Source organism: Amblyomma americanum, chromosome 5 (genome assembly GCF_052857255.1).
Source record: "Amblyomma americanum isolate KBUSLIRL-KWMA chromosome 5, ASM5285725v1, whole genome shotgun sequence".
Lineage (NCBI taxonomy): Eukaryota > Metazoa > Arthropoda > Arachnida > Ixodida > Ixodidae > Amblyomma > Amblyomma americanum.
In genome coordinates this window covers 148,317,116-148,342,572 of record NC_135501.1, presented here as the reverse complement: position 1 = coordinate 148,342,572, position 25,457 = coordinate 148,317,116, and the positions used below count along the sequence as shown (strand labels likewise).

Genomic DNA, 25,457 nt, shown 5'->3' with positions numbered 1-25,457 from the left:
TGGCTCAACAGCTTGCGACCTTCACTCGGAAGGCTGGAAAATTGAGAAGCGAGCGACTGGCGCTGCGACTGAGCGATACTTTATGCCCACGCTTGCACTACTGGTGAACAACCTTTAACGCACATATGCTTGGGTTATCGGCTGCTTTGCGGCGAGTCTTAGTTAAGATCATCCGCTACGCCATCGTCACCGTCCGTGACGCACAGGCTGAGAACTTCAATTCCAGTACGTGCCGAAACAACTCATATTTTTCGTAACGATACGAGCTCGAAAACACGCCTGCTTCGATGCGCTAGTGGGCTCTTGCTTGTTAAACTACACGCGATCAGGATGCGGCGAGTGCTAGCCACTGTTGCATATTAGCTAAAGTGAGATGCAAGTATCCACGTAGTTTCGTAACGCAGTTGATATCAAAGCACTCCGCTTGCACTGGTCACCGATTAAGCTGTTAAGTTTCATGATCTCCGGTGAGCGTGCCAGTGTCGCGCAAATTAATGCATCGCAGCTACTCTCCATAGTGCCAATTGCGTTCAACTTATCCATGATATGCGCCAGCTTGAGATACAGCGCTTTTCTTCGCTGTTTTTGTCGCAACTTAGTGATTTTATCTGGCATCAAACGAAATTGCATTCTGTCAACACCGTCGTCTGCTCCGTCGTCTGTTAGGGCATCCGGGTCACTTCAGGGGATCACAGGATCGCAGCTTCTACAAACGACATGCCAGAAAAAGTAACTGAAAGCGCTTTAGTATTCTTAAATAATCTAAAAAGAATTTAAAATAAATGCAGTGTCTTTGTTGTGAAGATAATATAAGTATTCATGGTTTAAAAAACATTTTTTTGTCGGTTGTAATTTTCCACCGACACGAAAGCGCAGCCGTCGGCGCCATTGCAGCGCAACCGACATGTCGTGTTTTGTATTATTTGCCTCTTTGAGGCATTGCTTGAGTACTTGTACGGCGGACACGTGTGAAGAACTCATTCAATAGGAAGGTGAGCAGGAGTGTGTTTTGGAAGCCAACGACCAGGATTTCGGCCTGTCAACATTGGCGAGTTTCAACGGGTAAGCCATGAAGAGTGCTGCGACGTCTTGTCATCTGTAAAGGGAACGAAGACTCCTGCGCCGTTTTACTAAGCCTGGATGAATCGCATGGCCGGTGAGTCCCGCTCTGCGTTTCTTTGCTAATGATCAGTATTCACACGAGCTATTTGTATGCGGCTATATAGGGATGTGAGTGGAGGCAGTCCGCCTGCGGTTGCCGCAGCTATACATGGCTTGCACCGACGTCATCAACAGGAATGCTGGGATACGCGGCCGCCATATTCATGACCCACCGCCGCTCCGTGCGCACTGGAGTGGTCGCGGTAGTGCCAGCTCGTGTTGTTTTCCGCGTGTGCGTAAGCGTTGCAGTCTCAGGATGGTCAACTGCGCCGTTGTGGGCTGCTCCAATCGCAGCGACGTTACAGGGAGAAAGAAAAGGCCAACTAGCGCGAGGTTTTTCTCTCTGCCGAAAGTGATCGAAAACAAGTGCGAGCGAACCAAGACTCTGAGTGCGAAGCGCCGCAGCTTGTGGTTGTTAGCACGCATAAAACGTGCTAATTTCAACCACGAAAGCCCCAATGTGCGCGTCTGCGGTGTGCATTTCATAAAAGGTGAGCCCACTGTATGTATCTCCGTTTTATAGAAAAAAAGCCAAGACGACTACGTAGAACGCTTTGAAAACAGCTTTGCGTCCGCAGGAGAACCGTCCAACCTGTTCGACGAGACAAATCCAGACTGGGCCCCGTCTCTCAGTCTCGGTCACGGGACCAGGCATGCTGATTCCGCGCGGCACGATCGCAGAGCAAAAAAGGCTCGCTCACAAGCGACGGGCCGATGTTGAAGCGACAGCAGTGGCATCGGAGGCGTCGCCGCGTGCCTGTCCCGATTCCCCACAGCCACCGCAAGCCGAGGAAGTCAGCGCCGATGAAAATGAGACAGGTCAGTAGGCATTTTTTTTTTCATAGTAATGCATGGTCATTTGTTTTTGCTGACGATGCATTCCAAGGCCTTTGGTGCGTCGGTCCGCTTACCTAGTGCTTGTGATGCCTAGCCAGCATGCAGTTTCGCTGGCTGCCACTAGTTTACGAGCTTATAAACTTTTTTTTTATACAGGAATCGCTGTTCAAACCGACATGACCATGCAAGACATACAGGCACTGGAGCAGCATTCTGTAGTGCTGAATGAACATCTGTACACATTGCAGAAAGAGAAAGAGCAGCTCGAGGTGACTGAAGACTCACTGAAAAGTTGTGAAGCAAAGGTGTGACTGTACACTGGGATGCCAAACTTTGCTGTTTTATTTGCTGTGTTCGAAGTACTAGCAAGCTTCATTTCACACAATGTCAACAATAAGCTCACAAAATTTCAAGAATTTGCTCTGTTCATGATGAAGCTAAAAGTAAATCTGCAAAACGCTGACCTTCCATTTCGGTTCAATATTTCAGAGGCTACAGTATCGCGCATTTTCGGCAAGTGGCTGCACGTGGCGTATTGCAGACTTAAAGATGAAATAATCTGGCCCACACGAGATGCTTTGCAAAAGACAAAGCCACAGGCATTCTACGACTCGTTTGGTGCGAATGTAGCAGTCATCATCGATTGCTTCGAAATCAAGATAGAAAGGCCATCATCGTATCTTCCAAGATGTGAAACATGGTCCCAGTATAAAGGTAGCAATACAGCCAAGTTCCTGATTGGGATTGCTCCGCAAAGTGTTGTTACATATATATCCGAAGGTTGGGGAGGCAGGGCAAGTGACAAACATATCACCGAACACTGTGGATTTTTGGACAACTTGGTGCCTGGAGACGTTGTACTCGCAGACAGGGGTTTTAACATCAGCGAAAGCGTTGATTTCTACTGTGCAAAGCTTCACGTGCCAGCGTTTACCAGGGGAAAGAAACAACTTTCAGCAGAAGATGTGCAGAGCACAAGAAAGCTCGCAAACGTGCGAATACACGTGGAAAGAGTAATTGGACTCATTAGGAATAAGTTTATTTTTCTGAAGTCTGTCGTGCCAATCGATTACGTTGTGTGCCAGCCAGGAGATGAAGTCGCACCACTCGACAAAATTGTAACTGTGTGTTGTGTGCTATCTAACTTGTGTGCATCAATTGTTGCTGCACCAAAGGACGCCACTGGACAGCAGGCTTCAGCCTCAGTGGATGAGTGATTGTGAATCCTGCTTCAGCATGTCTGAATAAAGCACTGGACAGCAGGCTTCGGCCTCAGTGGATAAGTGATTGTGAGTCCTGCTCCTGCATGTCTGAATAAAGCAAACTCAGAATCTGCTGACGGCATTGTCATTTCTCAACGCCAGATTTCAGCGTGTCCCATATGGGCCACGTGTGTCCCAGCCTCAAGACGCACTTCCAAGGTTGAAACATGAGGCAGCTGTCCAAGTTGTGTTACAGGTTGCTTAGCCTTTGGGTCCTTTGCACTCTGGACAAAACCACAGTGTAGTTTTTGGTGCTCGCTTGAGTGCCACGCATGAAAAGTGGAACCATTTGTAGTGGCAGGATGCGTTGTCGCAAGCAACAATCTTTCCAGTATCTGGTCCAAGGCAAAAACAGTAGACATCACTGGGAGAGTTTACCACTGGACCAGCATGCTGCCTGGTGAAGTAGGTGCTGAAAAGCTCGGGCAGGATTGCATGAATGAAGAATTTTCTTCCAGCAGCCAGAATTTCCTCACAAAAGTGCCTGTCTTTCTGTATTCTCTCCACGTACTACAAATTAGGTGTCCACACCACGAAGTCGCACCACTGAACATCACATACAGCCATTTGTGTCTGCACTTGGTAGAAATATCCGTGTTGTCGCCGTAGCTGGACTACACCATTGACAGTTTCCAGGCAGGAACCTGAAGTAGCCATCTCTGTAACGTCCTTCACTTCCCTGAGCGAAAATGGGCACTTAAGTTCAACAACACCCTTCCCACAGCATGCGCAACAAACAAGACTGTCTGGTGTTGCACCCCGCAGGGGGGGCGCCTGCAGCTTGCAGGCGTCGCGACGGTGAGCGGCGACACCGCGAGTTCCCGAGCATCCGCAGGGACATCCCCGCAAGGGGATGATGGTGAACTGTGCATCACCACGGACCCGAGCACCCGCGCCTCGCCGTGCGTGGCATTGCCGTGTCCGGGGAAAAGGGGATCCTGGTGGTTGAGCCGATGCCGAGCGTTTGGACCCTTAAGGCCCCTTGGCAAAGGCAACACACCACTTTGGCCCCAGCTTCCTGCAGACGGCACCTCCGGCCTGACCCGACCGGGGGGAATCGGCAGTCGCCTTTTCCTATCCTCCTCTCCATCTTTCACTTTCCTATCTCTGTCTCACAACTCTTCTATATCCTGCTCACTTCTTGGTTTTTCCTGTTTTCCTGGCGGCGAGGGTTAACCTTGTGTGACCAACTACCCTGAGTTGAGTCATATTTGATTATAGTTAAGGTGTACAGCTGGCGTGGGCAGGACTTGCTTTCAAGTTCCTGTCCCGTCCCCTTGTTGGACTCCGTGGTGGGTGGCTGGCACCATGACCGAAAAACTAAATTTTTTCATGGCTCCACCCTTATCCAAACCTGATCGCTCTCTAAAAAGAGGGCGGAACGAAGCAGCTGATTTTTTCTCAAAAAAGAGACAAACATTTTCAAAGTTCCACGTAATCCACAGTGAAAGTGACGGAATACAGGCAAGAATAATATCCCCATTCCTTGTGTCAAAATGCTTAACCGATACCTTGGGCCCTGGCTACAAGGTCTCAAAAATGTCCAGCGGCGACTTACTTCTTGAGCTACGCGACAGCATCCAGTGTTCAAAACTCTCCAACATTGCGTCTATAGGGGACATCTCTGTCTCAGTTACCCCCCACCGATCTCTAAACACAGTCCGAGGTGTAATCTCGGAATCAGACTTTATCCATATCACAGAAGCTGAAATGCTTGAAGGGCTTACCGACCAGAATGTAATCGATGTTCACCGAATCAAGATCCGCAAGGATTTCAAAGAAATAGATACCAAACACATGGTCCTCACATTTAATACCAGTACCTTGCCCGAAACGATCGAAGTTGGATACTTGAAAGTCAACGTCAGACATTATATACCCAATCCCCGCCGATGTTTCAACTGTAAAAAGTTTGGCCACGGCTCACAAAGTTGCCGCGGCCGCAAAACCTGCTCGAAATGCGCTTCGAAAGACCAGCATTCTGAGGAATGTGACGCAGCACTGCGCTGCGCAAACTGCGAAGGAGACCATGCAGCGTACTCCAGGGCATGTCCGTCCTGGAAAAAAGAAAAGGAAATAATTACCATAAAGACAAAAGAAAACATTTCATTCAAAGAAGCAAGGAGGCGTTTTGCGCTTACGAACACATTCTCTTTCACAGCAAAACCCAACTTCGCTGATGTGGTGCGCGGGGGCGTAGCACCACACAGCTCTACGGCACCTGCTGAGGCTGCTTTCACAGAGCCAGTGGCAGGGCCATCCACGCCCCGGGCAGGGACAGCGAAGGCTGCTCTGCCACCCTCAAAGCAGGGAGCGCCGGTCCATGGGTCGGCATCCCGCAGGACCTCCCCCCGTCGGGAGAGGCCTGAAACTAACACAACCGCGGGCCCTCCGCGGTTCTCCAGCACCTCGGTTGAGGTGATGGATACAGCACCCACTCCGCCTCCACTACAGAGGCGGAACAGCTCTCTTGAGCGGAAAAAAGACAGACCCCTCATAACGGGCCCACCACATAAGTAAATCTCCTTTTATTTTCACTCAAAAACACAAGCATGGCTTTTTTAATTCAATGGAATTGCAGAGGACTTATGCGGAATTATAGTGACATAACACATATTTTAGGGTCAATGTTACCCATAGTTTTATGTCTTCAGGAGACCAATCTTGGTCCACAACATGTACATATCCTGAAACATTATCAAACCTTTAGACGCGATCGCGAGCAGGCAAATCGACTTTCAGGAGGCGTCGCAATTGTCGTCCTAAGCGGAGTCCCTGCTCGAGAAATCAAGCTCAATACAAAACTTGAGGCGGTTGCAGTCAGCATCGTCAGCTATAAAAAACTAACAATCTGTTCCGTATACATTCCTCCACATTTTACACTAACAGTCCATGATCTAGAAGAATTGATAGATGAACTCCCAGAGCCATATCTGGTAGTTGGAGATTTTAACGCTCACTCCCCTTTTTGGGGAAGCGAGCGCTGCGACTCTAGGGGGCAAACAATTGAAGATTTTATCCTCTCAAATAACATCTGTCTTTTAAATGCAGGAAAAGCAACTTATTGTTGCCCAAGCTCGGCAAAAATGAGCTTTCTCGATTTAGCTTTCGCATCACCATCGCTTTTTAACGATTTTAAATGGGATGTTTTAAATGACCCCCTTGGAAGTGATCACCTACCTATTATCATCAGCCTCTCATCGTCTACTGCAGTCATCCCCACAAGACCACGGCGCTGGAAACTTCACCTCGCCGACTGGTCACTTTTTACAGCAAGTGCCACACTAGAAAAAGAATTTTGTGAAGATCTCAGCATAGACGAAATTAATGGAAAATTTACTACATGCATAATAACCGCCGCTACACTAGCCATACCACAAACAACAGGCCTCGTACACAAAAAACATAAAGTATGGTGGACACAAGAATGCACATTGGCAAAAAAACAACAAAATAAAGCTTGGGGCTCTCTGCGTCGGTATCCCACAGCGGAGAACTTGATTGCCTTTAAAAGGGCCAAGGCCAGAGCGCGATTCGTTCGGAGAAACGCCGAGAAATCCTCGTGGCAGAAATATGTGTCCTCTATAAACAGCTCAACAACCTCAAAAAAAATGTGGGAAAAAGTTCGAAGATTCAGTAGTGACCATACCCCTTTCACACTTCCTCTGTTGACTACACCCGGGACACAAACATCATTAGAAGAACAGGCCAACATACTAGGTGAGCATTTTGCTGAAGTTTCCAGTTCGTCCAATTACACAAACACGTTCCAGAAGTACAAAGCAATAGCAGAAAAACAAAAACTTCCATTCGCAGCAGGTATGAACGAGGACTACAATCAACCCATCACACTCCAGGAATTGATTAAGGCATTATCTTGTGGTAAAAAGACAGCAACAGGCCCAGATAATGTGCATTACACTATGCTTGCCCATCTCTCTGAGGCTGCCGTGCAGGCATTGTTGAAATCCTTTAACAAAATATGGACAACTGGGAATATACCTGAGGAGTGGAAGAAAGCAATAATAGTACCTTTTCTGAAACCCGGGAAACCATCAACAAGTCCTAACAATTACAGACCGATAGCCCTCACCAGCTGCATCGCTAAATCTTTCGAAAGCATAGTAAACATTAGACTGACCTTCACACTTGAATCTCGTCGACTCTTAGATTTACATCAATGTGGATTTAAGAAAGCATGCTCGACCACTGATCACCTTGTCCGCCTAGAAAACACCATCCGAGAGGCGTTCATCCACAAACAGCACTGTATCGGTGTCTTCTTCGATTTGGAGAAGGCATATGATACCGCGTGGAAGTTCGGCATCCTCCATGACCTAGCAGATCTAGGGATCCGCGGCAGGATGCTGAACTGCTTGAACGACTTCCTGACTAACCGCACATTCAGAGTCCGTCTGGGAGCAACTCTATCAACGACATTCGCCCAAGAGAATGGCGTACCCCAGGGATGCATTTTAAGTACGACGCTCTTTATAGTAAAAATGAATTCTTTAGCCAAAGTAATACCTAAGTCCGTAATGTATTCAGTTTATGTAGATGACATACAGATAGCATACACTTCTTCCAACATACTGTCCTGCGAGAGACAAATACAAATCACACTAAATAAACTGGCTGCTTGGGCAGAGAAAAATGGATTCAAGTTCTCCCCTCAAAAAACAGTAGCTGTTTTATTCTCATTACGACGAGGCCTACAGGTCGATCCCAATCTGTGCTTGAATCAAACCACACTACCAGTCAAACAGGAACATAAATTTTTAGGCGTCACTTTTGACAAGAAACTTACATTTCTGTCACACATTAACAACCTGAAAAAGAAAGCATCCCAAGCCCTCAATGTATTAAAGGTACTCTCGCGAAAACGGTGGGGGTCCGATAGAGCATGCCTACTGCAAATATATCGCTCTTTGGTGCGCTCCAAGCTGGACTACGGGTGTGTGGTATATGGTTCGGCAAGAGCATCTTACTTGAAACGACTGGACCCTGTTCATAATCTTGGTTTGCGCCTATCAACTGGAGCTTATAGAACATCCCCGGTAAAGAGTCTTTACGTTGAAGCTAATGAGCCCACACTAGAGGATAGAAGAGTCACACTAACATGCACGTACATCCTAAAAACCCGTTCTCTCCCTAAACATCTCTGCTATCCCATTGTTACCAAGTGCCCATCTAGGAGATTATTCAATAATAAACCACATTTTACCAGGCCACTAATAATGCGCTTTGAAGATAAATGTGAAGACTTAGCAGTGCTGGAAGCCCTACCTAATATTGCACAAAGACATGAATATCTACCACCATGGTACAGCCTTCCTTCAGTGTGTGACTTCACATTGACACACGTAAACAAAGAGAAAATACCACACGAGCACATACTGCAAGAGTTCTTTGCACTACAAGAAAAATATGACACTTACACCGAATTTTACACTGATGGCTCAAAAACAGAAAGTCATGTGGGAAGTGCAGTAATTCAAGGAACAAATGAAAAAATGATACGATTGCCACAGTATGCATCGGTATTTACTGCAGAGTGTTATGCCATCTTTGTAGCTGTAGAACAAATAGTAAAACAAAACATAAAAAATAGCATCATTTACACCGATTCACTCAGTATGCTAAAAGCGCTGCATTCTACAAACGCTGCTGAACCCATAATAGGAAAAATCATACATAACATAGTTAAAATTACAAAGCAAAAACATAACATTATATTCTGCTGGGTCCCTAGCCATGTTGGAATTTTAGGTAATGAGAGAGCAGATGCTTGCGCAGCACAAGCTAGAATTGGCCATATAAAACAAGTTAACATACCACAGAGGGATTTTTCTAAATTACTGCACAGTAAACTCAGGAATAAGTGGCAGATTGCATGGGACGAACAAACAAACAACAAACTACATTCTATAAAACCTGTTTTGGGAGAATGGAGATCATGTACACATCAGGAGCGTTTCATAGAAGTTATTTTGTGTCGACTACGCATTGGACACACACACCTTACTCACAACTTCTTACTGACAAAAAAAAGCAAACCTCTCTGCGAAATGTGTGGCGATGAACTCACGGTAAACCACATTTTAATTGTATGCAAAAAACTAGAACAACTGAGGAAAAAATATTTCACAACATTGTACAATGAATACATCCCACTACACCCCATGTTACATTTAGGAGATCAAGCACTGGTTGATTTTTCTAGCATTTTAAATTTCTCAGAGAAGCCAATGTTTTATACAAACTTTAGATATAAAAAGCGTAACCTTTAACAAAAGCTCTAACCGTGTGTTTGGCGCATCATAGCCTAAGTTGCTTTTGCGCCATTAAAATCAATATAACTAACTAACTGTCTGGTGTTGCTCCAACAAACGGATATCTTGTACTCAGGTGCAGCCCCGACTTGGAGCACTTGAACATGTGCTTCTCGGCTTCACTGGTTTGGTATGCCCTGAAGGCACGGGGCTCATTTTTCACTCCCCATGTGATGGCAGGCGTCTTCAGCGACTGCTTTTCAGGATAGCATATCAGTTTTAGCAGTGATATGCTAGGGTTATCAATGCTTGTGTGGCACACCCTTTTCATTACAGAAGCAGTCACCCTGCCCGCTCGGTACAAAAACCAATTAGACGAGCTGCTCTGTTGCCTTGTCAAAGCTTCAACGGCCTTTACGCTCTCTTCACTTATAATTATTGATGGCATGACATCACTGGCTTTCTTAACCAAAACATCCAAATCATGCGCCAACATTTCTTCGGAGTAGAGGTTTCTCAAACGGGCATCATGCATCGGTACAGGATTTTGAAAGTGTCCATCATATCCGGGGAGAACTGAAAAAATTGAAGGAACAATGCCGGCATCCTGAATTGAGCCGTAAAGCTTGGTACGCTCCTGCTCTGAAAGTGGCGGGACATGAGCCCGCTCCTTGACTGGACCTGCCTCAAAGGAATTGCTATCAAGCTGCCGCTTTTTCCCTTTAGATGATGTGAAGTTCATGTCCTTGAGTCGCTTATATTGTACTTTTTCTACATAAGCGGGCAGCCACATATTATCCTTCTGGGTGCAACTTCTTGACTTCATCATTTTGATGCCGGTCTCAACTGCAAACAAACAGGCTCCAACATGGGAGCATGCTTCCCCTGCTCTAGCCATACATGTGCAGTGCGCAGTGATCACCGCGCCATCCTTCTTGCACAAAATCCACACTTGGAGAGGTTTGTGCCCCAGTCTCTGTGAGTGGTTCACCTGCGAAGACAACGAGAAAAAACGTCGGCTTTACTGACCTATCGTTTCAAAATTGCTGCGGTTCAGTTGCACTTTGCCTAGGGATGTCGTCTTAGAAAAAAACATTTGAGCCGTTTTTTTTTTTAAGAGTTGCGGTGCACGAACTTGTCTGTCTGAACCTGCTCATTTGCAATGCCATTCAGACTGTGCAAAATAAAAACAAAGGCGCATAATGGGAGCTGCAACTCGGTTCTTTTAATCTGTGGGAGACTGCGCTGTCCAGCTCGGACTTGGCTGTTCAACGCCGGGTCCCCGAGCGAGCCACCGAGGTCATCACGAAGCAAAGTATTCTGATCACCTAGATTTGACCTCAAGTTCCGTTTTTCTGTTTGTTTTTTGGAACCGATAAGGTTTTTCCGCCTCCTTTCACGCTTTGCGGGCACTTCACGTGCTCGCGTACATACATAACCGAATGTCACGCTTCAGATGCGCCGCACAGAGCGCTTAGCGCAAACGGCGTACGGACCATTCGTCACAGCTTTGCTCATACAGATTAACAAGGTTTGCAATCATCAAATGGATTCGTAATGCTTACCTCGCCGAGCAGGAGAACTTTGCCGTCCTGGAATTCCTTGGCAGAAAGGTGCTTCACCCAGCCGCTTGTAAAATAATTGTGGGACTCCAATGCTTTGTACGCTTTCATGTTCTCCAGTCACAAAGTTCGCGGAAAACACAAGATACGTGACGATGTCGCCGTGCGAAATCTCGGGGAAGCCACTCACATCGGCACTTGTGTCCACTCAGGGCCGCAGCGTGTATGGATCGATATCATCGCACAGTTTCAACTTGTCTTCGTAACGAAGGCGAATACTGCCGATGAGTTCAGAGTAATAACCCGCGTTTAAAGGTTCATGCGGCGCCATAGCAGGCACAAATCGGATGAAGAGCTGTGAACGGTGCCGGTGCCACGAATTTGAAAGCATCCGCGGCAGCACAGCACTGAACGAAGACTGAGCGACTGGGTCACAAGCATGGTCGCCGGGTCAACGAGCAGGCGGATGTGACGCCACGTGCAAGCCATGTATAATGCGGCGCCAAAAAAGCAGGGACTATATCCTGCATGACAAGTGTAGTTCTCATTGTCTTTATGTGCATTTATTACTCGCGTGCCGTGGTAAATAAAAATGGCACCAGATATCACAACAGAGTTACGCTTTCGCTTGCTAGCGCTTCGACACTCTGTGCAAAAGCATGGATTTGCACTGCGTAGAAGACGATGAGCGAGAAGTGCCGCGTGGCGGAGCGCTCGCGCTAGGCCAGCTGCGATCAGACACCGCACTGTTTTGCTCAGGGTTAGTACTCATCGGATTAGTGCTTGTGCCTTAATATGCGTCATACTAAATTTTGAGACAGTGATCGCAAGCGAAAGGCTAGTTCATATTCATCGCCTTGTCATTTGTAAACTTTTCTGTGCTTCCCCAGTGGAACAGGATTTGAGGCAGTGTTATGTCAAAGTTAGATCAATCTTGCGTCTCCTGAGCTGTAAACGTTGATGCTTCCTCTCCTTCTGAGCACTGCGAGCTGTCGGATATGCAACTGCACAATTATTTAGGATTTCTACCTTTTTGCTATATCCCTCGCTTTTGTGGCCCGCATTCAAGTCGTTCGCCATTGTCGATAGTTTTTTTGTTACTTATTTTCGCTTTGTTATTTATTCTTGGTTGCGTGCCATCAGCTGTGGTGCCGGCGATTCTCCGAGCTCGGAACTCTTCCCAGGCACGGGATCCTACCCACAGACCTCCCTTCGCCGCACTCACGAGTGTTCTTTGGTATTTTTTTGTTTCTCTTGCCTTTACTTGCATTGCCAGTCGACAAATTTGTGCAGCTTTTAATTGTATGCAGATTTGTTAAATGCGCTAGCAATTTTTCTATGATGCCAAGCTGTGCTGTGAGATATCAAGCTTCTTGCTAGTGAAGGCATGCTTTTTTCCATTCTCTCTTCTCATTTAACCAAGGCAGACTGGTTGCAACTTTCAATTTAATACCTAGACATTGGTGCAAGGCACCATGATAGGAATTAATGAAAACCTGCACATCCTATATTCAAATTGGTGTGCGGTATTTCAGCCAGCTCATCTTTCAGTGTGGTTATAACAGTCATTGTGACTTTTCTTAAAGAATGTATATGGGTGCATTACATAAAATCTGTTCATTTGTTTTGTCATGGGCTAGCTCATTGGTTTTTTATTTACTTATATTACGTCTAAGTTTAGTTTTTAAAGCAGTAGACGATTTCCTCTCATTGTCATTCATGACATGGCTACAGCCACTGACAGCTGTTGCTCTGGATGTATTTATTTGCAGTTGCCAGCGGCCAGCATCTATTGGGCCATGCGTGCTTCCTGCCTTCGGCTGTGTCATCCCTCCTGATCCGTTCATGGTAGTTATTCTTTTTCAGTGATGCATATCTTAGCTGCCTATTTAGAAAAATATTTTCAATATAGGCTTGCAGCTAGGTTTAGAAATGCATGAAACTCTACATGCACTTCACAGCAGTACCTCAGCTTATAATTACCGGAACTGTAGACTTGTATAAAATATAGTCGCTGATGTAGCTCTTGACGCAGCTGCTGTTAACATAAACGTGCTTTGACATTGCACACCTGTTGCCTGGTATGCATATGTGTCCTCGAAAAGGACCTATATGTTCATTTATCCCTTTAAAACATTGTGCTCTACAATGATGGTTTACCAGTATTTCTGACACAGAGACCAAATTGTCAGTCAGTAATGTAACATTGCACGATGACACCAATCCTTGTATGGTATAGCATCCTTGCAATGCACTGGGCAAGCTGCTGTCAGCACAGATTTATTGCTGGTTTATTGCCATAGCATATGGTTATACTGCACAGTTTGTACCTCTACCTTCTTAAAGCTGTATACTTGAAAAATTTAAAATTATTTGAAGGAAAATTCAAGGAAATGTAACAGTAACTGTCTCACATTTTGGTGGACACTTGAACCGTGATATAAGGGAGGGATATAGAAGGGAAGTAATGAAGAGCTGATGCCCATGTTAGATGCCCCTCTTTAGTTAAACATACCTCGCAATTAACACATTTGGTGCAAAACAAACATGGGACTTGCACGCTCACAAGCACCCTCATGTCAGTAAAACAAAGTGCCAATGTTGCCGTACTTTAGAGCTTTGCTCCTAAAAGCGCAGCTGACTGCTGCTCAAAGTTGAGAGCAAAAATATGTCTACTTTTCCTCATGTGCAGTCTGCGGTGCTGGTGCCATTTACAATGTTGATTGACATTGAGTTGCATGATGCTCAGTCTGTTCCTGGAGTTAGTGATTTTTTGTGTCGTGTGAATGTGCTGTTAAAATTAGTGCAGAACAATGGTTCTCTAGTTCATTTTAGTTAACTGTCTCCTGTGCCACATGCTACCACCCTTTTTCCTCAAATTTCCTAATCTCATTTAGCCACCTAATTGCCACCCATTCATGCATTCACCTACTCTTGGAATCCTCCCAGTGTTTTAGTGTGGTATTGCTTATATCTTCTCTGCATTACACATGCACTGCACTTCCTCTTTTTTTGATTTAGTCAAGATATCTCTGTTCCTGTTTCTTGCATAAGCATAAGAGGCGACTCAAGTGCACCATCTGGGCTTTTGATGCAATGTGTAGGGTGCTTCGTTTTTGGGTAAAACCTGGTTTCTTCCTACTGTTGCACCAAAAAAGATTCTTAAAGATCAGGTTCAACCCAATTTTTGTGCAAATGTGCCTGTAAGAAAGTGTGGTTTGAAGGTGCACAAAGCGAAGAACTGCTGGAGTGTAGTGGATGTCACATAATTCTTCTGACAGATTTTTTAAACAATTCTGGTTATTTTATTTCTCTTTTAATGCTTATTGTTTGTCGGTTGCTTATAATTTTTGGATAAATTGAAAACTACATGTACTGACTGGTATTTCATTCCAATAATTATACCCATTATTATGAAGCTGTGTTGGAAGGTAGGTGTGCATTTAGTATGCGTGCTTTGAATTTCAGTGATTGTTTCTGCAATGCAAAATGGAGGACAGGTCTCTGCTGTGCGAGTTTTTTGCAATGGAGTGAAAGTAGCTGGAGAAGCATTTGCTACTGTGTCACCGAGCCAAAAGTTCTCCCACAGTCCACTGAGCTTCTGAATACCTATGGCTTAAAGCTCGAAGCTCTGGTTGCCCTTTCCGAGGTTTTCTGCATTAACGAGTGCAAGCCCAAGGGCTCAGAGGTAACAAGCATTTGAAACCATAGAGCTATACACAGTAGTGCTGGGGCCGTGCAGCAAGTCAGTGTGAATTAGGTCGCGATAAACATGGTTTACTGTAGAAAGCTAGTGTGAAAAAATGGTTGCGCTCACATAAACCGCTGTTTCTTTCTTAGTCGGTCATTGAAACAAAGCAATGCATGTAAAATTTTATATCTCACTGATCCCTCAATTTTTTTCCAGCTAAAGACCAAGAGTTGCATGGAAGTTGTGCAAGCCACCAAGTTGCGTATGATTTTTGCCAGGGACCTGGAGCAGGCTGGGAAATTAGTGGATGGCCAGTGGTATTCACTCAGTAAGGCAAGCTCTTTCTGTAAGTACAGTTTTTGGCATGGCATTGCTTAGGAACGCATGCACTAATCTGACTACTCTATGCCCGCCCATGCTTCGAGAATAATGAAGTGCATGAAAAAAATTGATTTCAGAAAATAAATTGCCGCTTCTGTTATGTTTTTTCAGGAATGTATTTGCCATTTAAAGGGCAGTGAAAACCTTACAAATTATATGCTTGTTGTGGCTTTTTTTTTTCAAATTTCTTCCACGTCTATGTTGGCCTGACCTTGTAGCTTGTCTGCATGAGATTGGCTGCTACCTACAGTTTGCTTTTTTGTTGCTCCTTTATTGCCTGTCACAATCTTTACTTTGCGTGGCAGTATCATGCAGTTTGGGAAGTAAATCTGATCTTATTTCTGCATTGGCCTGTAGTGGAAGCTTTGGCATGTGGGGCAGGTTTATGGGGTCCTTTTGTTTGCTGTAACTGCAGTTTGGCCATGAGGGTTAGAGGCTTAGTCCTTTTTTTATTTTGATGCAGTGTCATATACTTCATGCATAAATTAATGAAGTAAGCACTATTTTTTGTAATAAATGAACATTCATTATAGCTGTGGCCATTATAAGTGCACTTGACTAAAATGGCTTTCTTTCCGCATTCAGTATTACATCTTAAAACCAGCCGGAAGACACAAAACAGGAGAAGAGATGAGCACAAGATGAGGCTGGTCTAACAACTGAAATTTTATTGAAGGAAAGTGGCAAAAGAAGACCTGCAAAGAGATTCAAGCACGCAAGACCCCAAAGCAGTGAGAGGGCAAAAAATAACCGAAAGGCACTGACGTACTAGTAAACCATCTAAAAAACTAATTCCTTACAGTGAAGGTTAACCGACGGTTTAGCCAGGCACTTGTTTTTAGCCTTACTGATGTAGTAAGCCTCAACTATATCAGGACAGATTTATCACTTCCCTAAACCACTGATGTGCCGCAGAAATCAGGAGTGCAAAGGAAAGGTCGTCCTCCAATTGCATTCACGAGATTGAACGTGCAGTGTCAGGTGAAAATTCGCCTTCCTCTCTATACAGTGAAAGTGCTCTCAGCCAGGCGCACATTGAGATATCTGCTTGTACGCCCATAGTAGTTTCAGCTACGAGGCAGTGGAATGCAAAAAACCGGTTTACTTTTGCAAGTGGTGAACATTTTTTATCTGCCACTGTGCATAGCGGACGATTACCCGTAGTTGTATCAAGCCTAGTTTGAACGAAGAAGCGAAGGGCTCCTACCTTACTTTTAGCGGTCAAGACAACAGCAACATCATACTTTGGTGCAACTTTCTTGGGATGGTGCGAAATGGCGTGGAGGTAAGGTATAGAGCCCGTCTTTTTGTGCTGCTCAACTACGTCAGCATCATGTGAACGGTGTTCCGTTCCCTCGAGAGAGTTTTTAAAAACACACTCTGACAGGTGCGCGAGATGGGCAAGTGGGAACCCAGGTGCCAATGGCTTGGAAACCTGCTCCGAGAATGCATTCTCAACACTGTGATGGCATGACATCCACAAAGCGATCATGATGCATACGATTGCCAACCTGTCCTTTACCAGCCTCGAGTGGTTCGACTCATAGCTAAGAGACTTCTCGATCTTGGGCTGTGGTGCCAACATATGTGGTTGTCCGCAAAGCGCAGGTCTAAATAAAGAAACTGCAAATGGTTATGCTTAGTGAAATTCACACGTAAAAGATAGGCTTTGACCGCATGCCTAAAGATTTCAAAAACGTCTTGTGTCAACTTATCTGAGCCCTCCTTGTGCAAGAAAATTAGGTAGCTGTCAACATAACGAAATGCTACTATGCCGAGGTCTTCCAAACTGCTTTGATGCGGTATCGACTCTGGAAAGAAGAATGTCGCGGAGGAACAGGGCAACCTGGGACCCTCTGCATATGCCTGATCTATGATGTAAATACCGCCTTGCCAACTCACAAAAGTGGAGTTCTGTGGAGTTCTAATTTCTTGTGGACAGCGACCTGGGCAGGTGCTCTGCAGTGAGCATCGACATGGAGGGCCTGCACTATTCATTGTGACATGATAGACCCCTGAGGTTTGTGCAAACTGCATCAGGGTGAACAATGAACATGCTTTTACAGATGATTGCGTGATTTCGGTTGCTGGCTTCTTGGGGCTTGGGGCTGTTGTCCTTTTACTGCAAATCCGTATTTGTCACTTGGCAGAGCGGTATTTACACGCAGGTCGTACCTTTGCTCAGCAACATTTTTTTGCCCTGTTTGGAAGACCTTGGCATTGTAGCATTTCGTTATGTTTATGACTGTAATTTTTCTGGACATAGAAGGCTCAGATAAGTGGCGCAAGATGTTTTAGGAGTCTTTAAGGCATGCGGTCAAGGCCTGTCTTTTACATCAGAATTGTCTAAGCAGAACCGTTAGCAGTTTCTTGATGCAGACTTGCGCTTTGTGGATGAATATGTTTGTCGGGGCTACAGCTACAGATCATAATAATAATAATAATAATTGGTTTTTGGGGAAACGAAATGGCGCACTATCTGTCTCATATATCGTTGGACACCTGAACCGCGCCGTAAGGGAAGGGATAAAGGAGGGAGTGAAAGAAGAAAGGAAGAAGGGGTACCGTAGTGGAGGGCTCCGGAATAATTTCGACCACCTGGGGATCTTTAACGTGCACTGACATCGCACAGCTACAGATCGGGGAATGCTCTTTTTAGCTACGAGTCGGACCACTCGTTGTTGGGGAAGGATGGTGAAGAGGTGTATTTGTCGCTGGTTAAGGTCAGTAAAGATGGAAACACTTCATGGGTGTGCAATTGTGTGCATGACATCAGCTTTACATAAGTCATGCCATCACTGCTGAGGACGCATTCTTGTAGCAGGTTTCCAAGCAGCTGGGTTCCCACTTGCCCATCTCAACAACCTGTCATAGTATGTTTTCACTCGCTCGAGGGTAAGGAGCACATACTCCGATGATGCTGATACACCTTACCTCCACAGTATTTCACAGTCTCAAGAAATTCGCGGGAAAGCGTAATGCTGCTGTTGTCTTAACAGCGAAGTGCAAGACAGGAGGCCTTTGCGCCGCCATTAAAAAGGCTTGATAAAACTGGGTACTTTTCCACAATGGAGAGTGTCACAAACAAAGGTTCACCACTTGCAAAAGTAATGGAGTTTATTGCTTTCCACTGCCTTATGGCTGCAACTAATATGGGCAGACAGGCAGATATTTGAATTTGCACTTGACTGAGGACTTTCACTCTATAGGGGGAAGGCAAATTCTAATCTGGCACTGTATGCTCAATCTTGTGATTGCAAATCTGGGGATGACATGTCTCTTTGCACGCCTAATTTCCACGACACATCAGTGGTTTATGGAAGGGATAAATCTGTTGGTAGATAGTTGAGGCTTACTACATCGGTAAGGCTAAGGACACGTGTGGCTAAGCCATCGGAAAACCTTCACCGTAAGGAATTTGCTTTTTTATATGATTCATTAGTATGCCAGTGACCTTTGCACTTCTACCTTTCACTGCTTTGGGTTATTGTGCGCTTGTATCTCTTCGCGGGTCTCCTTTTGCGGCTTTCCTTCAATGATGCCGCCGCAGTGGCTCAGTGGTTATGGCGCTCGGCTGCTGTCCCAAGAGACGCAGGTTCGATCCTGGCCGCACCAGTCAAATTTCAATGGAGGCGAAATTTTAGAGGCCCGTGTACTGTGCTTTGTCAGTGCACGCTAATGAACCCCAGGTGGTCGAAATTTCTGGAGCCCTCCACTACGGCGTCCCTCATAGCCCGAGTCGATTTGGGACGTTAAACCCTCACAAATCAAATAATCAAAATCTTCAATTAAATTTTTGTTAGTCCCGCCTCTGGAGCTCGTGTCTTCTTGTGTGTTCTGGCTGGTTTTAAGATGAGTCAGTACCAACTCGGCCAGTCATAAGCCTTGTTCAGTATTACAACATTTTGAATAAAGTGAGAAGTTTACTAGGCTATGTTGCCGGGGATCGTGTCCGCAGCAGTTGTGGGCAACTCAGAAGAGATAGCGTCATACGATTGGTTGTGTAATTGGCAGAGGATGATGTGAGGATGCTGCTCGAAAAGAAAATTTCATAATCGGATAATTATTTACAGCCAAAAATGTCCAAAAAGTGGCTGGGCCAGAGAAAAAGTGCCGCGAAATTTGAAAACGCTGATAGTAGGTGGAGCTATAGCGTAGTGCCAAGTTTGAAAAAAATGGAAGTATGGACAAAGCCAAAGCTTGGCGTCAAGTTTGAAAACTCGAAATGAGCAATCACGTGACCAGTGATATGTGTCCTATACTTAACCAGGAGATAGGAAAAAGAATGATAAATTAGAGGCAATTAGGTAATTATTGAGAAGCGAAAGGCAATGAACGCGTGATTAGACTGGGCGGGTATTCAGTGAGTGCGCAGGAACGATCCGTGGAGGGAAATTTGAAAACTAGGAATCGTTGCTGGGATGAAATGAGGGTAAAATAAGAGTTAATTGATAACCAATCAAGTCAACGAGAAAACAACCATGGCGCCAAATTTGAAAGGCGACCAGTGTCGAGGAAGCATCAACGCTTTCACATTTTTTTTGCGCAGGCAGCAGCGGTGATCTCTATTTTTTGTTTTTTTCAGCCAAGACAAAAACCATTTTTTTTGGCTCATGGGCGATGTATCTAGAAACCTGCGGCCAGGACAACGCTGGACAGCATGCATCAGCAAGCTCGAAAAAAAAGCACGAAACAGTAAATAAATATTGATCATTTTCATTTCAATTCTAGTGGTTTTGTGCACGAATTACTCTGGAATGCACAAAGCTTGTGTTAATTGACAGGCGACCATTAACAAGCTGTGCATTTTTGTGCATAGCCTTGACAGGTGACAGTAACGACTGTTACACAGTGTACGAGCACTACACAAGACACACTACAGAAGAGAAGGCAAACTACAGAAGACAAGACAGACTACAGAAGACAAGACAGACTACAGAAGACAAGACAGACTACAGAAGTCAAGACAGACTACAAAAGAGAGGACAAACTACAGAAGACAGACTATAAAAGACAAGACAGACTACAGAAGACAGGACTACAAAAGACAAGACAGACTACACAAGACATGCCCAAAATACGACAAGACTACAGACTACAGAAATTTTCTGTCTTAGAATCCTGTAGTGCGTAAGGGGTCGATAATGCGCGGGATGATTGGGTCCGGTCGCCCGGTCTCGGCGCCCCACCGCTGCAGCCTCCCTTTGAACTCCACACCCCGGCGACAATTGGCGAGGGGACGAGCCGAAAAGAAGCGTACGTCTTCAAACACCCCCGGCAGCGGCGGCCGCGCGCTTTGTTCTCGCCCTCCAGGGCTGTTTCGCGCCGGACGCTTCCTCGTCTTGAGAGACACCAGACGCGACGCGACATTGGGACGGACATTTTTTTTATTATTTTGAAAAATGGCAGTATATTCATGGCAGGGCCAATAAAAATGACGAATGGGCAGCGACGGCCAGATTTGAGATAACCCCAGCGACCAGGTATCGATGAGGCGTCAGCTAGCCGGTAGGCCCGAGAGAAGCTAAGCCGCAGAGGCTCACAAGAACACTAATCACGCTGGGAAACTCAGGACCGAGCTCGCAGTCGCGCACAGCGGGAGCGCCCCGCTGGAGCCCGATGACAGCCAACTCCAGTGGAGATTGTGGTAGATAGCGTTCCACTCAGAGGTCGTCCCTTATCAAACATGTTTAACGAACACTTCCTGACGGTTGGTGGAAATCAGTCTGCGCAAACAACATGCACTGATCCAATGTCATATCTTAAAGGCATACCAAAGCCTTCGATATTTCTTTCCCCAACAACTACAGCCGAAATCTCTTCGTATATAATACGTCTTAAAAATAACTGCTCCGTTGGAGCTGATAACATCAAGTGTGAGGTAGTGAAAGCCGTATCTGATATTATCGCACCTTTGTTGTCCCATATATGCAACCAAATGCTCAAAGAAGGCAGGTTTCCAGATAAATTAAAGATAGCAAGAGTTTGTGTGGTACATAAGACAGGAAGCTATAATGATCCTAACAATTATCGCCCAATATCCGTTTTACCGGTCTTCTCAAAAATTGCTGAACAAGTCATCAATACCCGCCTTACTTCGTACTTCATTAAGACCGGAGCTATTGCGAAAGAACAATATGGCTTTCAGAAAGGAAAATCTACGGAAAAAGCTTTACTTCACATAAAGGATAAATTAATTAACAATATAGAAAACAGAATTTTTACACTTGGACTATTCTTAGACTTTAGAAAAGCCTTCGACTCGGTCTGTCACAAAATTTTACTGCGCAAATTACAATTCTATGGGATACGAGGTTCCGCACTTAATCTTATTCAGAGCTACTTATCATCCAGAGTACAATTCACAATGATTAACGACATACCTTCAAGCCACGGCCTTATACGCACTGGTGTGCCACAGGGCTCAATACTGGGTCCTATTCTATTCCTAGTTCACATAAATGACATTGTTAATATTCTTCCTTCCTCCGAAACAGTTTTATACGCTGACGACACAAATATTTTCTTTCATGACGCGAGTTTACAAGCAATAGAATGTAGAGCTAATCTCCGGTTAGAAAACCTTACATTATGGTTGAGGGCCAACAGGTTAGAACTAAACATCACGAAGGCGAAGTATGTAATATTCAGAGCTAAAAATAAAGTCATTGATAATGAGCCAATCTTATTATACAATTCTAATGTTTTACAACGAGTACAGTCAATAAAATTCATTGGAGTTATATTTAATGAACACCTGTTGTGTACTGACCATATTAATCAAGTAAGAAAAAAAATTTCGCGATCAGTGGGCCTTCTAAATAAATTTAGACTTCTATTGCCAGTATGGCTCAAAAAGCAACTTTATTTCAGTTTAATTCATTCACATCTTCACTATTGTTTACTGATATGGGGAGACTCAACAGAGACTAATTTAAATGCTTTGTTTTTACTACAGAAAAAGGCCATACGAGCAATTGCTAATCTAGGCTACTTGGATAGCACTAACTCGTGGTGGAACAGCTTGGGGTTACTGACAATTTTTCAATTAAAAACTCCTCAGCTAGCACTAGAAACATATAACAGATTTCATCTTGAAACTAATTTTTGTGCAACACCAGAACTACCGCAAAACCCATATCCCCTTCGACACATGACAATAAGAGCACCAAAATCAAGAACAAATTACGGATTCCAAACGACTAGATGTCAGATGACTACCTTTTTGAATGAAAACAGAGATTTTCATGACCTCCTCCATCAATGCAGAACTCAAAAAATATACAAGAGAAAAGTGATTGCACTGTTGACTACATGACTAACCGGTACATCCTGTGACATATTATAAATTGATAACAGTCAACATGATTGTATATATTTTTTTTCCTTTTTATAATTCCCTGTAACCCAACAGCACGCATCTTAACAACTTCGAAGATACCTTAACATTGTTGTACAGTTTTTCCTTTGTTTTTCTTTTAACATGCCAGCAAGTGTAATGGCGACCGCTACATTTATTGTATTTGTTTATTTTGTGTGTGTATGTGCCGAGTGCAGTTTGCTTACCCCCAGGGAGGAAGGCCCTCGTCAGGCACCACGCCTTTTGGCCTCCTTCCTGAAGTGTAGAAACACACTTCAAATAAATACTTTTCAAACAAACAAACTTCAACTGCGGGATGGTGCCAATGTTGACGGGCCTAGATGAGACCGATTGCACGTGTGGGTACGATTGTGTGTTTGTTTTGTATTTTTTTTGTTTGCAGAAGAAAGTGTTTTGGTAACACTGTCGGGGCAGGCAACCCAGTGGACCAATGGTTTGTGGCGCCCTTCGGAGAAAATGAGTTTTTGAAGTGAATTAGATGTCCATTTTAGTCTTGTTTACTGTATGGAGAGTGTTATGTACCTTACGGAAAGTGGGGCGGGCTATCCACTTGATTAGCCAATCATGTTTATAGTTTGAGATGATTGCATGTAACTGAATGTTGGCCGGGCACTTTCGTCTTTAAAACCAAGCCCCGAAGCCCGGAAAAAAGTAATGGGGTGCGGTCAGATCCAATGCATCTTCCGCTATGCCGAGCAGGGGCCTCCCCTAGTGTTAGCCAGTTTCACCTTTTTGTTGTTTAACCTTTTTGCCGTTAAAATTGTCTGTTGTACATCAACTTGTATGCATTGTAAATTTTTGTAGATAAAAAAGTCAAGTCGTACTCCCTGTAATACCTGCATCTTAATTCGTCGCAGGACCGTCTCTGACGAAGCACCTCTGGTGCAAGAAATCTTTCAGTCAGTCCAATCAAGAAACCGTCTCTGGCGGTGGGCACCCTGATGCAAGGAAGAAGATAAAGAATCCGGCAAGAAGGCCTGCAAGCGACCAGTACAACTTTACTGACGCAGTCGACAGGATCCTGTCGCTACCAGAGGACAGCACAGGAATAAAACTGAAGACAAGGAAGGGGCGACAGGGCCGGAACTGTCAGCTATCGGCCGTTCGGGATGGGCAGGTGCAGGAGGGAGCAACAGCGTTCAAGAAAGGACCTGCGGAGAGACGGCGGCAAGGACTAGGTAGCGGGCCAGGGACGCGAGACGGCATGCGGTCAGGAAAAGCAGCGCGTCGAGGCCCAAACTCGACGGTCATCGGCGAGTCAAAGCAATGTGACGGCGACGGGCAGAGAACCAGCGGCGTGCGACAACTGATCGCAGCGCGCAGTTAAAGTGGCAGTGGGCGCTGACACAGAGGTGCTGACAATGCGGATCGCCACATCGTAGCAGTGAGTTTCCTTGGTCCTATTGTTCACGCCTGTGTTCATGAGTTCAAGCCAGTAGGGCAGTCGAGGGCTACGCAAGGCAGCATGAAAAGCTGTCTGTGCCTACCAACACTCGATGTGGAGAGCATATTGAAACTGGAGAAGGCGCGCTTAGCAGACCTTCAGGCTCAGCTGGCAAAGCTGAATGGCGGAATGACTGAGGAAAAATCTCAGGATTTTAAATACGCCACCAAGGTGGTGTAGCAAAATGCCAGCAGCTGGCGCTTGGGCTCTCTGAGCTTAAGGAGTTTAGAAGAGCCAGTGAACCGACGAAGGTGAAATGATCTGAGGATATACACAACCTACCGAGGAGCGTACTCCACATAGCAGATTTATTTGTTACCAAAGCTTACAAACACCCCGAACTCGAAATTAATCTGCTTTTCCTAATCTTCATTTCTTTCAGCAAGCAGCTATTAGGCCATATTCGAATCGCGCATGACCTGTCGCACACAATGTGGGCTTGCCGAGATAAATACACTGCAAAGTGTTGCTGTCCGTACGTGAGACCGCAGTTACAAGTAAAACGCGGCAGAACGGCCCCTCAAGAGCGCTTACTATTTACACCGTCCAGGGACATGTGAAAGGCAAGCCTAATCGAACGGCGCTCTAGCTCTCGTAAGTCGCCGCAAATGTACCGAACGTTATTTCGACTACACCGGCCGACGCTTCGCGGCGCCAGCTTCAATCTAAGCCACGCTGCCGAGCGTCCATGCATGTTAAGTTCGTTGACGGCGCTATACAATTCGAGCGTCGCCGAAACGGAGACGTCCGAGCAGGCGCATGGTGCCTGAAAGAATTATGATTTATTCACGTTGGACGAGCTTCTTGTATAGCTTACGTCAGCAACGCCCTGATGCCACAGCAACGTGCTTATTACGGCAAAAGCACTACCCCAGACGCACCAGCCTCGAACAAAGAATCTTGTCTTGTGTAAACCATCAGAGGAACTTGTGTAAACGTGTGTTAGTTTGGAGGATCATCGCGCAAGCTGCATCCAATAGGAGGAAGCGCGGGAAAGTTCGGAAGACCATCAAGCAAGCAGCAGCCAATAGGAGGAAGTTTCGGAAAATTCTAGGGAGCGTCGCGCAAGCTGCATCCAATGGGAGAAGGGCGTCGCGCCAGCTTCCGCCCAGTGAAGCGAGAAATAGAGCGATAAACACGGTTATGTGCACATACCGATTGCAGAAAAAAGATGCGAAGGACGAACACATTCTTTCGCTTCTTTCGCACGTCTACTCGGTTGAACTACGTTAAAGCCCTACCACTTTCATTCGTGCGTTAGTATCCGTGCTCACCCAAGAAGCAGAGCCACGGCAGAACGTTTTAAGCACGCCTCGGTGCGAATGTGAAGTGAGGCGAGATTCTTCTTCTGTTCTACTAGAATATTCCAAGGCTCCCCTTCAACCCCTTGCATGGCAGTTGTGGCAGAGCAGCCTGTGACGGCGCCTGTGGAGCGAGCACTCTGTGATTGGCTGTGCCGTCGGTGA

At 45.4% G+C, this 25,457-nt stretch overlaps 1 protein-coding gene across 1 annotated transcript; it reads left to right on the top strand.

The window, feature by feature from the left end:
- The first annotated feature begins 1,086 nt into the window (after window positions 1-1,086).
- On the top strand, window positions 1,087-25,457 carry LOC144134250 (uncharacterized). The gene is made up of 5 exons (XM_077667208.1): window positions 1,087-1,156; window positions 12,238-12,331; window positions 12,867-12,942; window positions 15,002-15,131; window positions 25,390-25,457. Exons 1-5 carry the CDS (start codon window positions 1,141-1,143, stop codon window positions 25,455-25,457), a joined length of 384 nt encoding a protein of 127 aa, XP_077523334.1. The 5' UTR covers window positions 1,087-1,140.

Bases quoted from the DNA above. Each gene is read 5' to 3' on its own strand.
- LOC144134250 (XM_077667208.1), top strand. The intron at 12,332-12,866 runs GTATTTTTTTGT...ATTTATTTGCAG, and splicing joins GCACTCACGAGTGTTCTTTG to TTGCCAGCGGCCAGCATCTA. The intron at 12,943-15,001 runs GTAGTTATTCTT...ATTTTTTTCCAG, and splicing joins TCCCTCCTGATCCGTTCATG to CTAAAGACCAAGAGTTGCAT.